Genomic DNA, 14,629 nt, shown 5'->3' with positions numbered 1-14,629 from the left:
ATTTTTTTTTATTTGTAATTTTTTTATTTTTTTCTGTTAAAAGAAAAACATTACCTGCACAGTTTGTGTCATCTGAGGTTCTTCTAATTTATGAAGCGCTCTGCGTAGCAGGTTGGATGCCTCATGAAGGCCATTAACGAACGGGAAAAGTCTCTACAAAACAGACAAGCATTGCTGCGTGTGTCAAACATACAATAATTTACAAAACCCCCATTTGTGTAACCATACATGCATTACTCTTTGTAAATATGGTGAAATATAAGTAAAAAATGAACTAAAAAGGTAAAACAGTTTATGTAAAACATCTCACCTGGTGCACCTCCACCCAGACACAAGGGCTGCGAGACAGCGTCCCATCCAAGTTTGAGCTCAAATGATTTATCTCCACCAGCTTCAGCAAAGCTTTTATCGATGTCACCACATTGGTCTGCCTTTAGACAACAGTATTTAGATTAACAGGAAAGCCCTCACCTCTGCATAACTCTCTATAGGAGTAAATTTATTTTTAAAGAAATCACAGGTTTATTACAGAGCTGTTTATTACCATCAAAGCTTTGAGAAATGTTGGTTAAATAGGCCAGCAAAGCTCAGAGACAATTCAAATTAGGTTTCTTTAATAAAAGACTGAACCTGAGATTTTTGAATGTCCAATATAGAAATAAAAAACTGCATGACCTGTATCCCCGGACATTTTTCCGGCAGAAGGGCGTTGTCTTTGTCCACCACGAGGACCAAACTATTCACTACACAGGGATGCCACTCCTGAAACACATCAATAAATGTCAAAAATACCTAACTGAAATAATAATCATGATTTTTTTCCTTTATATTCAGCAAAAAATCATAATGCTATTTGTGCAACGTGAAAACGTGTCTTAAAAACATATCTACTTTTAGGATGGCCTATAAAATGCAGCTTTATAATATTGCACAATGATGTTCTTCCACTACACTTACAGTAAAAAAAAAAACAGCCCGAATGTCTGTAACTAAAAACGAAATTACATAAGTGATAAAGTGTGTGCTGAATAGATTTGAGCCTTATAGAGAAGTCTAATAACTCAGATCTGTTGCAGCATTGCCATGCAGAGGTCCTTGGGTTACCCACTTGAAGATCCATTAATGCCTTGTAGAGCTGGGGTGGTGGATGCCTCTTCTTGGCATCAAAAATAAGCGTCAACCCAGCTTCTCTGACTTCTTTCCTGGAATAAAAAAACAGGCTTTAAAATGCTACTTTTTTCATTTCTGAGGTCAAACATCCTGTTTTTTTTTTGGTCTGATACTGGTAAAAAAAAGTCTTCTTAAGTCTGGGGGTCAATGGTTTGATAATTTAGGGATGCATCTCAATTCAAACTCATATTTCTTCCTTTTATTTTGTGCATTAATGAATGAAATAGAGATACCCAAATTCTCTTTTTGGTAAAATGGTTAAGGGAATGCAGAACAGACCCTCAGACTACAGCTAATGAAGGAGCACATCAGAGACACGATGCCACCTGTTAATGTATCATGCCGTATTCATTCTTGTACGAGTGCAGGTATGCTATTTTAATGCATTAGAAAACACGTTTAAAACCCTATTAAACTGGTTAATATTTGCAATAAGTTCAATCTGCTTTGCATGGAAGTCTAGCATGCTTAAAATGTCAAATTAAGGGCTAAAATTAAAAGTGCTTTATGAAATCAAAATGACTTTGGTGTGCAGGATAATTTTTTTATAGTTTTTTTAAGGAAGCTTTGTGGATTTCCATTCAGCATTTTAATAGAATTTGTCTTTTTTACCGCAAAGATTCTCTATATCATAGTAAAACACTTTCTGATGAAGTATAATTCTGTGTTAGCATTAGAACTATTGGTAGATTTTTTTTAAAGGGCCTACCATGCAGAATCTTTTTTTTTACTTTTAAGGGTATTTTAATCTTCATTCTTCACGAAAAGAAACTCCAAAGTGGTATTTTGATCTGTTCACATATTTCTGGGTATTCATCTAAAAACCTGCGCTCTGAGCACCAGCCCCTCCCAATCCACGAAAATGAGCGAGTCCTCAGATTGTGATGTAGATAAGTGAGAACAGCCCCTTTCAGGAAGAGTCTGCACTGCCAGCACAGCCCCCAGGCTAACACACACACCCACTTTCTGCACAGAGTTAGTGGTGATTGGCAAAAACTCTTTCCTTAAAGGATATGCGCATATTCATTCATTCATCTTCTGATCTGTTTTTCCCTTTCGGGGTGACGGGGCTGCCGGGGCCTATCCCGGCCACTTGTGGGCGAAGGCAGGGGACACCCTGGACAGGTCGCCAGTCTGTCGCAGTGTAGAGTGTCCGCAATCACACACCCATGCACTCTCACATTCCCACCTAGGAACAATTTAGGTTGACCAATTAACCTACAAAGCATGTTTTTGGACGGTGGGAGGAAGCCGGAGTCCCCGGAGAAAACCCAAGCATGCACGAAGAGAACGTGCAAACTTCACACAGAAAGGTCCCCCATTGATGTTCTGTTTCAGGTCCCCAAGCCGGGACCTGAAACCTGAGGCAAGAGCACTAACCACTGCACCACCGTGCAGCCCAGATATGCGCATATATCTTTGCAAAGTTTGGATGTTGTTTGTTTTCGTGGGCAAGACGTTGCTGAGGCCAGCTCTAGATGGTAATGAAATGGCCGGCACTCACATGGAGCAAAAGCCGCTGCCTTAGAAATTGAGTCATCTTACCCTCAGGTTGGAAAAGAACTTACAAAAACAACCAACATTTAATAAAAAATGTGTTCTTGTGTGTACCAAAGGTAATATATTATGATATATATAGATATGGTTTACTATAAAAGGCTTAAGAATAGCATTGTGTGGGCCCTTTAAGGTCAGTTCTGATAGATGAAATGATTAAGGAATGTGTCAGAAAGTTGCTGAATGGATGTGGAGTCACCCATCAAGAATTCTACATCTTTTCTGCATTCTGGTGGATGTTGGGTTTTACCTGGTAATGGAGTGGAAGTAGAGTAACATTTGGAAGAGATCGTAGCTTGTTACAGATGAATTCCATCCCTGGTGATTTCCATAGAACTCGACTATTGCTCTGCCTGTTCTGTCTTTGCAACCTAGAGTGGTCACAGAAAGCATAGACTTAGGAGAGAGACAGGAGCTTTTACCAACTAACAAGATTTTTTGAATTTCTTATCTCAGCGTGTGGACAAACCCATGTTATTCAGATTACCTGTGAGACATGCCACTCCTTGATAGAGGGGGTGGGCGCTTGGGTCTGGGGTTTCCAGGGGGAGGTGGTCAGGTCGAGGGCGAGCAGGGCCGCGGTGCGCTAGCCTCTGAATGTCCACGATCGGAGGGCGGACGCTGTGAGACAGGTTCTCTATTTGTTGGCCAATAGAATCACTCCTTTGCTCACTTCCTGTAAAAAATATGTTTTTCATTTTGATGGAATGAAAACAATAAAATGGACACAAAATGTCTATTAAAATGTCTATTAAAATTCTTGAAAATCCACAATTCTGTACCTGGATTGATGATTTTCTTCCTGGTTATTTTGGGGGAAACCAGTCCAAAGGCTGTGCTGTTTTTACATTTCACCACATGTAGCTGGGGAATCTCGGCACACGAGTCAGTGTTTTCATTTCTCCGTACTGTTTGGCCCTCAACAATTACCAGCTCACACTTTGCAGAGATGTCCACCACCGCTGTGGACAGTGATGAACATCTTCCATCTGTAGAGCTGCTTTGCAGTCTTTCATGAGGTTCGTCCATTTTTGGAATTTCACTGAAACTAAATGTTGATCCATACCTGTTGTGGGGAAGATCTGAGTGTTTAGAGATGTTCTTGTGTGACAAAGTAGTTTTAGTGTCTGTAATTGCTTCCATGGTTGTATTTGCTCCATTGACGTTTTGCAAGCTGCCATGAGGTTTGCTCGACTGTTCAATATCTTTTAATTGTTCAATTTTCCTTATAGATGGTGGCTCCAGAGGATGCAAATTATTTGTTGCCTTATAGTCCTTACAGGAAGCTTTGCTTGTATCTCCAAGTTTCCAGTAAGGAATTTTATTTTTTTCTCCAGATCCTCTACAAATGCCTTCAATAACAGAAGGAGGAGGAGGTTGGTCTTGTCTCTTAGGATCACACTGTGTTTCTTGACCATTATAACATGGATACCCTGTTTCAGTCCCCACTGATCTCTGTTTCCAATTGTTGGGTAAAGATGCATCACCATCCTCTTCCACAACTGTTAGCTTATTCTTCATTTTTTCTTTTCCAAAGGTGACAGGGTTTTGTAAAGCAGCCTGATACGAGTCCCTGTACCTGCATCGCAACTCTTGAGCTCTGGAAAATGTTCCGCCTTGTCGCCTTTTCATGCACGGAGTACAGGGTTTCTCTGCAAAGCGAACAGTGCGAATACACTGAGGGGGTTCATATGACTCTGTGGGCAAATGTGCTTGTGGGTGTGTGTGTGTTAATGGTGGTCCTCCATCTCCAGACTGATGATTACCGTGTGATTTACCTGTTAACTGCAAATGAGTTTGTGACTCTTCCTGAAGGAATTGATTACATGCCCGACTTTGCATAAACGGGTATGTTCGATTTTCTGCTTCAGTTTGTATGGGTGGTTGACTTTCCACATTTGATTTCTCTTTAGTGAGTAAATGGTCATTACCAAATAGCTTGCTGGCTTGCAATGCATCAATGTATTCCCCATCTGCAACAGCATGGTCTGCTGGGTAATTTCTGCTCATATCTTGTGCTTTTGTAAAAGTCTGTGTTTTCTTCAGTGTGCTTTCAGAATCACCTTTATTTTTGCCAGCAGATATGTTTCGACTCAAAGAGGAAGTCATCCCAGTAAAGCGGCTGTCCCAGGTATTAGGGGAAACCCAGCCTATTGGCTTACACACTGTTTCACTCTCTTTAACTTTGAGCTGTTGGGATGAAGAAGCAGAGCTACTGTCCACAAGGCAAAGTGACACGGCTATGCCATGTTTTGCTGGACATATTCTAGTTTCTACAGAGAAAGCGGAGGGATGGGAATTCTGGATATTTTGGGAGCTCTGTTTGAACAACAATGGCTTTTCAGTTGACAGAGGAAATGATTTACTAGGTGAGCTCTTTTCTGGAAAGTCAGGAGGAGATGAAGGAAGAGGAAGTGGAGGAGGATATGTTGGAGGAGCAGAGGCCATGCTACTCCCAGCCCTCCGAGGCAGGTCCCCAAAATCAGGCACAGCCACCTGTTCCCATGGCAACCTCACCAAACCTTCCTCAGTGGTGAGCAAGCATTGGCTAAGTGGCGTTCCACAGCGGCCGTGGTTGATCTCGCATAAGAAGTCAGGATTAAATATAGAAAGGTAAGAGGTCTCAGAGACTGGAGTCTCCTCCACTACATCTAAATTAACTCCTTCCTCCTCCAAGAGGTTGCAGACCAAAATGCGGGCTGACTGGTCACAGAATGGCGCCACCTGGAGATAAAAGTCGCCAGGTTGAAGAAGCAGGTGGTCAATGGGGGCAAGATGGATCACAACTTGGTCGCGTAAGCACAGAGGCCAGCCTTCACACAGGAAAAGTGCCTCAGAGTACTGAGCCTGCCGAGGAAAAGGTCACACACATGACATTGCTTTAGTAGAAATACATGTTTTGATTTGATTTCTTTCAGTTAAAAAAATCAATGTCAAAGTTTAACTGTTTTTAAATAACTCAGAATGCTGCTGAGCACAAAACAGGGACTTACACATGCTCCCTGCTGCACTGTGTTTAAAATGTGCTTAGCCGGGATCAGAAAGTCCAAGAAACAACGAAGTGCATCTCCCTGAAAACGACTGTCGATGGTTTGGAAGAGTTGGTTTAGCAGCGTGGGGGCTGTAGCTTCATAGGGTGGGTACAGCGCAGACAGAAGCTTCTGGATCGAACTATCCACAGAATCAAGGTTCTATAAAAAGAAGCATAAATATAACCGTAACTACATCTTTCAGTTGAGTTATTTTACTAAAGTAGGGGAAGAAATTAGATGAAATATTGTGTTTATTGATAATCATTTTAACCTTATTTTTGAGGAAAGCGTTGGGATTTAACATAATTTATGGAAATTAAATATAAATCTTATGTAGAAGCTACTGTTTTGTCACATTTTAAGCTGCAGGTTCACCTCATAACCCTTTATTATACAAACTTACGGTAGTTTAAAATGTTTGCAATCAGCTAGCAGGGTCTGCAACCTGAGGCTATGGAGCTACAGTACACGCACATTCTTTATCTCTCCATTGTGGTTATTTGACTTAGAAGTACAATGCTAACAAATTTAATAAATAATGTGTTTTTGGTAATTTTGGGTAATTAGTTTTAGTAAATAAAGTTTTGTTATTTATGTTTAAACTTTTAACATTTCAAATAACTGAGAAAAATGACAGTAGAAGGTTTAATCTACTGTCAGAATGGTTTATGATTGGAATATACCTAAAGAATATATTGGTTTTGTTGTTGTTATGTTTATATTCAATAGTAAAAGGAGAAAAAGAAGGAAGGTGCACAAAAGCCATAATGACTGGACTTGTTTGACTTGGCTTTCTTACGTGTTCTTTTCAAGTTAACTGCTGCAGCAGGAGGATTTCATTTAAGACAGGGTGTATTTCATTTTGAAAGGAACTTGTATATGTGCTGCTGTCACAAGTAAAAGAAGTTAAATAAATTATAAAATTTGTACAAATCAATTGTTTTAAGTAAATAGTTAAAGGGTACATATTATACATAAATGGCTTAAGGTTCACAAAAAATATAAATTAATTGTATTTTTCTAAATGGTGAAGTGGGACTTTGGCTGCTGCTGGTATTTGGTCAGTAGCTTAACCCTGAAGAACCCACAGGGTCAAATTTGGCCCTCATTCTTTTTTTTAAATTACTATCATTTTTTCCATGTATTTTAGTTTATTCAAATTTTTTTTTACTTGTATGTTTTCTTTTTTCTTTTTTTTTTGGCTGCTGTTAGTTGCTGCTTCCCAAAATGAACAAACAAAAACCGAAATTTGTTTACATAACTTTAAAAGCCCTGAAGAAAATAGTTTTTTGGGTTCTCCAAGATTAAGAAACTGGGCCAAATGGCTCTTTTAGCATTAAAGGTTGCGGGTTGCAGGCTGAACAGAGCTTAACATGGTGATCATTTTTTCATGCAGCCAGAAAGCAACCACTCTGGCAGCCAACATCCACGTAAATACCTTGTGCTCTTGACTACTTTCTGGTTTATAGTTTCACACTCCCTTTGACTTGAAGTCATGGCCCCCACAGCACTTTTAGATGCTGCTTTATTTAGCTCAGCAAAAGCCATCGCAGCAGACTTCAGACGGTTCATGTATATAGATGCCTGGCATAGCCTCTGAGGGAGAAATATGACTTCAGGAAAACGAATGCGTGAAAGTCAACCTTCGTCTTAACCATAGGGTGTATATAGTGATAAACAGACTGTGGTTGGTTTGTATGGGGTTCATCTAAAGGCAATTTTTCAACTCAGTGGTCGTCATTATCAAAAACGTCCCAAAACTGAAAAGTGGAGGGACAAATCTGCAGCAAAACAGTCCAATAATTCAGCTACCACATGTCAATCAAAATGCCACACTCCAGTTTGTGCATCATGTAAATGTCAAATAGCCTGCAAAATACAACAATGCTGTCATGAAAGTTAAATCTAATCTAAGATATATCTATTTTTTCTTTGGAACCAGTCTGATGTTATGTTTACCCTCTGTTGTAAAATTGTGCTAGTACATAGCAGCCATTTGATATATTCTACAAACCCCTAGTGGTTGCCAAATGAACTGACATGACTGCAGTTGCATTGCCTTCCGCAGGGAAGAAAATGTAAATATCATCCCATTGGTTTGAACATATTTTTTTTTCACTTTAACTGCCAACACACACAATGTTAATTCTCAGATACACCATTGAAAGGATTTAAAGTATTACCAGTTTTATACCCCCCGTCCATAACAAAAATGAGAACTTCTCTTTATCATAAAAAAGCATAAAAGTTTAATTGTCTTACTCATTTATGAAGTAATTATTTAGCCTGAAAAAAGTGATAAAAAAATTCCTTTGAGAATGTTTGATCTACTTTTTGTATAAAGGTCCAGATTTGGAAGGGTGAAATATACAGTATGCAAGGGCCAACCAATCAGCTTGCATTCTTTAAACCCTAATAATAACTATTTTTGCACAATAGGATACTTTTGATTTCTTTACATAAGACAGAAATACATACACATTTTGACCAAAATTACTGTGAATTTTATATTTGAAAACTAGAAACAAAAAGAAGTAAATGAAGTAAATATGGGTTCACATTAAGTTGTCATACATTATCATATTAAATAACCACTGTAAACTTTTAAATGTAAACAAATAACACAAATAGTTGTTTTATTCAGGAGTAGCACACACTGTCATTTAAAATGAGAAACAAATCTGTACATTTTCTAAAATGTCATCTCCTCACAGTATCATCTGAAAATGCTTGAAGGCCTGTTCACACCGGGACGAATTTCGCCGGCGATTTTCGCCGACGTTTAACGCCTCGTGACTAAACAAAGGGCACCAACGAGAGTGTGCACACCGACGCGAAAAAACGCCAGGCGTTAAAGCGTCAAAAAAAAAAACGCCTCGGGTTCGTTTTTTTTTTTCGACGCGTCGCGTCGAAATCTACTCGACCAATGAGAATGGCGCTTTTGCACACGTGTCTGGAGCTTCTGAAGTTACAGTAAAACACAACTTGGGGGCGCTCAAACACAAAACTGCCTTGCTGAGCACACATACCAGCGAAGAAGATAGACGACAAGTAGCGTCTACACAGCCGCGAAGCAATAATGACGGACATTCTAAAACATCCCCGAACCAAGCACCAGTTGGAGCTACTGGTGCTTGAAATATTCATGTTTTCTTTTTATTATTCTGACAAGCGCGTAAATACTTGCTCTCTTCTTCTGAGTGAAAAGCGACTTTAAGAAGCGTAAAGTTGCGCAGCGCCACCTTGTGTACAGGAGTATTTCTGTTTTACATTAAGCGCCATCTAATGTCAGGGAATGAAATTGCATGTTCACTCCACTCATCGTCAGCGAAAATCGCCTGGGTGTGAACACAAAAAACGTGGCGAAAAACGCTGGCGAATAACGCCTGGCGAATATTCGTCCCGGTGTGTACGGGCCTTGAGTGCCTACAAGTCCACAGGCCTAGGGGCTTAAAATGCAACACTTTGACTCAGGGCTTTTCGGTCAGTCCGGCGACTTCCCACTGGGAAGGTGGATGGGATTGTGAAAACAGTGTGAGGACAGGATGTGCATTGCTTCAGGGGCCCTGAGCTTCACAATGCAAAGGGACTTAATCTAGCACTCCACTCATTAATAATAGAACAAAGGTTTTTCTGAAGACAATGAACACCTGCCCATTTGCCTTCAGTGCCATCAGTGAAAGGATTACCTGTCATTTACATTTGGCCACCAAAAAGAGGGCTCCTACTTTTAAAATACAGACTAAGAGGTTTTACCAACACCAATGATGCATGCATACAAGAGAAAGCATTTACTTTGTTTATGGGAATGAAAATGATTGTGTCTAACTTTTTGTTGTTGTTGTTGTGCATCTTTTACTGTATCTAATGTGTTGTGTGAGTGTGCCCGAACCTGTATCTTTACTCCGGACAGGGAAGTGGTCCCACAGATTCACGTAGCTCAATATAAACACCCAGATCTTTCTCACTCGGTCACTGATATAAATGATGATCCTCACATGACTGTGGATAAGATGTCTAAGTGCTGTGGTTGAAGACAGTTTAAATATCTCTGTCCAGTATCATTATGAAGCCGAAATAGTCACGGAGCATTCCTAATGCCAAGCAGATACCTGCCTGAACATGAAAAGAAGTACCATAAGGTTTAAACAACACGTAAAGTGAACAGCAGTTACACACGTTGACTAAACTTTCTTTTGCTCACATTGTGGTGATGAATTCCTTGTTTCCTTTTTACTGCTTTTGTTTGATATTGTCTTGTTAGGAGTGACAGGAAATGTTGGAGTATTTTTTTTTTGTATATGAACTAAGGGATTAGTTTCAAGGTCTTTTAAGACCCCAAACTAGGTCACCAGGTTAAAATTAGTTTCATTACAAATTTTTTTTAAAGACCCACTCCAAAGAAAATCCCATTTTTTGTGTATTGAACATGTTTTTGTAACATTTTTCACATGATAGAGGATGAATATAAAGAAAATTAAGCTTAAAACTGCAGTTCTGAGTATTTCTTTACTCAAATCATTGTGAATCGGGAGCAGATGAAAAAATGCAATTGGAAAAAGCTTGTAGCAGTAACGTAGGTGCTACAATCATCAGGCCACAAGCTTCCTGCTCCGCTACATTCTGATGCATCTGCTTACAAACAACTAAATCCATGTATGTCTTTGTTTCCCTCATCTGTGCTGACATCTGCCTCAAAACTGTACGGCTGGATAGCTCCAATATTTCTCGCCATTTTTGTTGCCCCAATAATTTTAAGTCGGGGTTGTGAGGGGTTGTGAGCTAGCAGGAGAGCATGTAAACAGACAAATGTCGGTAAGTAGGGGCAGGTTTCCTCCACCCCAACAGCCCAACCACAACTCAAAAATAAATTGCCAAAGAACTACTGCTGCTCTGCAGTAATTGTGTCCTAGAAAACGAAACAGGTTTTTTATTTCTTATTTTGGCTTAAACGGCATAATTAGAATTAAAAATGGGAACTCTTTGAAAACAGATATAAAGATTATTGTAGTGGGATGTTAAGACCCCTATAATAGGTCACCAGGTTAAAATCTGTTTCATTACAAGAAAAAAATACTTACGAATTACCCTAAATGTAGGCCTTTACCGTCTGATATGGTTGTTAATGAAAGCATGAAAAAAATTACAGAAACTAAAAATAAGTCTCAATGACTTTAAACTTCAACAGGTTTTATTTCTTCCACTTTTTTTCCCTACTACAGAACATCTTGCCGGATTATGAGCCTGATGATGTGTCTTCTCAAATATTCAGTTTCTGTGGAATTATGTAAACAAAAGCCTGAGAAACATGGGAAACACAATAAGCACAACTTCTTCAACTTGGCAAATCTTCAGAAACTTCTCGGCAGGCAATAATACAACCTTAAAATAACCATGAGAAAAATATATTTCCTGTGTTTGTTTTTGTTAGTTTCCACATGCGCCGATACAACAGACTCCTTAGTGGGTCATGCAAACTATTTAAAAGGTTTTTCCTACTGTCACACGAGGAGGGAGCATGGATTTATGTCAGTTTTGAACAAACTTTCTTCCTTATTTATCACTACTGCCTTTGCTTAGAGGGCATGAGTTCCTGAGAGTTTTCATTTCCACAATTGAAAAACAAAGTTTAATTTTAGACCAAAATTGTTCAATAACTTCAAATTTTTTTTGATAGTTATTTCACATGTAATTTTTCATAATCCCAAACCTATCTTTTTTTAAACCGTCGATACAAACTACATAGACAATACTGTTGATCAGACTTACTGGTTTAAACATTCATTACTTTTTTGATAAAAGTTATTTAAAAAAAAAATACAAGACATGACACTATGATTTTTTTAAAGCATTAGATAAAAAGGTCTATCAGAATGAAACCATTTGATAAGTGATAAACGTCATTAATTGAATGAACATGTTTACTCATTTACTCATGTCTAAAGCCATTTATCCTGTTTAGTGTTACCAGATTTCAGTCCAGCTGTCATCTGTTACAAAGTGGGTTATACTCAGACATACATTTGCTGTTCACTAATTAGGTCAACCTGCAGGAAGATGAACATGAGATGCATGAAGTGTACCCATAAGAAGATGGGTACACTGTGGTAATAAAGTGATGGAGATGGTCAGCAACAATTCACAGGTAGGCTGTGGCATTGGAACCATAGTCAATAGGTACTAAGGGGCCATAAATGTGCCAAGAAAATATCCCTCACATCATTACACCACCACCACCAGCCTGAACCATTGCTACAAGGCAGGATAGATCCATGCTTTCATGTTGTTGACGCGGAATTATGACTCTACCTTCCGAATGGTGCATCCGAATGTTCAGAAATGGAGACTCATCAGAGCAGACAACGTTTTTCCAATCTTCTATTGTTCAATTTTGTTGAGTCTGTGTGAATTGTATCCTCATTTTCTTGTTCTTAGCTGACAAGAGTGTCCCCCACTGTGGTCTTCTGCTGCTGTAGCCCATCTCCCTTGAGTTTGGATGTTTTGTGCAGTCAGAGATGCTTCTCTGCAGACCATGGTTGATGTGTGAGGGACAACAAAACTTAAATACCTAGAACTGAAAACAACTATTAAAGCTCCGGGGGGTATTACATAAGGCACGTTTAACTACCCTGACTTTAACCCTGAACTCTGCCTGAAATCCGCCTGAACTTGCTTACTCTGGGTATGTCGGTTCCAAAAGACCGGATATGAGTTAGCGTGATTACGCTGGGTTAATGCGCGTGCACAGCAAGTACATAAAGTCCTTCTCAATGGATCGCCAATTTCCGGAGTCACCATGGAAACGTGTGGAGAAAAAAAGAGAGCGCTATCCTCCAGTTTATGGAGTATACTCCAGTGAGACAGAGTCAGAGATTTTAATGATGGCGTATGAAGATTATACACCCATCAAAAAAAGTAATACAGCTGCATCAGCGAAAGAAAGAGTTTCTGCTTGGAGAAAAACAACGGACAAAGTAAACGCAATGAATTCAATTGGTAACAAGTAATTGAATTAAATTTATTCATCCTAATTTCTTTTGTCTATCCAACTCAATAATTGTTTTTACAACTTAAATGTACATATTTATCTAACTAAATGTCATTTTACTCCATTTTGTCATGTCTTGTCATTCTTATGTTTTGTCCTGAGTTGTGCACTTCTGGTCTATGTCTGTCACCTGTGTTGTCTCGTGTTGCACTTCCTGTTTTATTTTGAAACCCTAACTCTCCTCTCGTTTCAGGCCTTGTTCCTTCCTGCCCTTGTCAGTTCCCCACAGGTGTGCCTGTGTAATTTTCCCTGATTGTTTCCACCTGTGTTCCCCTTCCTCATGTCTTAAATAGTCTGATTCTTCCTTTGTCCTGTGCCAGTTTGTTGGTTATTTCTAGAGCCATAGCGGAAGCTTGTTCAAGAAATTAAAAACCACTGAAATCTCTGCATCTGAGTCCAGCCCTGTGATCATTCTTGACACATTTCCAATAAATGTTTTTCCATCTTAATTGTACTTCTTGTGCTCTCATGTGTCTAAAGTTGAGGCTGCAGAGTTTCTCATTTTTATAACGTTAAAGGATTAATGTTGATGCTGTGTGGATTTGCAACACGAAGCACAGATTAATTTCTCCTGACTGTGACTTTAACTTCAGTCCTTGCAATCCATAGCAGTGGGGGTTCTAAATAAACTCATCATCCTCTTCCTTCCTCTCACTCATGGTGCAGAATGAATTAAACATAGTAGGACAAAATAACTAGGCAAAACACAGTAAAACAGCTAACCAACTAAACACATTTGGTCAAAAACCCACACTTAAACCCAAATCCGTCCAGACAGGCAAAGGGAATGGTATCCCACAATTCCTTGCGCTGCCAATCTAACAGCAGCACCACAATTACACTTACTTAACTGAATTAATTTGAATGAAAGTCCACCTGTCCAAACATTCTGGCGTAAGGTCTGTGAGAAACTATCAATATGGTTTGATCATAAGATTCCTTTATGCCCCAAATTCTGCTTACTAGGTGACCTAAACAACATCAACTTTCACCTTCGGATGAATTATTTGTCTTTTCAGCAGATCTGTTATAATTGTTACACAGCTAAAAATAATAACCTATTCAAATCGGTGCTTGTATCCCCCACTCTCTCCCCCTCTCTCCCTTTTTATTCTCTTCAACCCCCTCACACTTTTCCCCTCTCCCTCACCACACACACTAAATGTAACAAATAAATAAAAAATAATAAAAAAGCAAAAAGGGTACAAATGTACACTCTGGTCTTCTGAAGATATATAACCTCTTTTTGTAATAGTAAAACCTATCCAACACAAAAGGCCTTCAGCCCTCATCTGTTTGCTCAGTTGTTGGACAGAACAAGTAAAAAAAAAAGACTTAATTTGAATGAAAGTAAAATAACTGTCTGATAACTACGTGTTATTTTTAAGTTGACTGAACTAAAAAAATGATTTATCTTAACTGAAGCAAATAATTAAGTTAGATCAATGTAACCCTTGTGCTATCCTAGACACTTTAACATTGTGAGTTGGGTCATCTAGACCCACTAGACAGTGCGCTGAACCTTTTTTCTTCAATGATTTGTGCACCTCACTGGTGTCCATGGATTACATGAAATCTTTCCACCTTTATCCACCTTTGTCATGGTAGGAATAACACGTCAATGCAGGGTGGGGTCATCTAAGATAGCACAAGGGGTAAAAAAGTTTATCTTTACAACATCCATACGTGGTATTATCACCTTCTGGAAAAAGTATTATCTGAGCTTCTTCAGCCACTAAATCATCTTCAAATTGACACGCCATGCCTTCACCTCTCTGAAACCAACTAACTTTCAACTAAACCTGCTCCAGACCAGGTTATG

The 14,629-nt window shown here is 39.1% G+C and overlaps 1 protein-coding gene across 6 annotated transcripts in view; it reads right to left on the bottom strand.

Annotated features, from left to right (window-relative positions):
* Positions 1-14,629, bottom strand: part of LOC101173785 (rho guanine nucleotide exchange factor 40) — a 29,293-nt gene that overhangs the window by 10,175 nt on the left and 4,489 nt on the right. For all 6 annotated transcript variants that reach the window (XM_011476880.3, XM_011476879.3, XM_011476878.3 and 3 more), the window contains exons 2-9: positions 5,721-5,918; positions 3,510-5,574; positions 3,215-3,403; positions 2,978-3,098; positions 1,109-1,202; positions 676-762; positions 311-427; positions 55-153 (exon numbers count right to left, since the gene is read on the bottom strand). In XM_011476880.3, the coding sequence (XP_011475182.1) occupies positions 55-153; positions 311-427; positions 676-762; positions 1,109-1,202; positions 2,978-3,098; positions 3,215-3,403; positions 3,510-5,574; positions 5,721-5,918 (2,970 nt within the window). The remainder of the gene's footprint in view (positions 1-54; positions 154-310; positions 428-675; positions 763-1,108; positions 1,203-2,977; positions 3,099-3,214; positions 3,404-3,509; positions 5,575-5,720; positions 5,919-14,629) is intronic.

This window comes from Oryzias latipes, chromosome 7, assembly GCF_002234675.1.
Source record: "Oryzias latipes chromosome 7, ASM223467v1".
Lineage (NCBI taxonomy): Eukaryota > Metazoa > Chordata > Actinopteri > Beloniformes > Adrianichthyidae > Oryzias > Oryzias latipes.
Note: the sequence above shows the minus strand (reverse complement) of the source record. Positions and strands in the feature narration are given on the sequence as shown.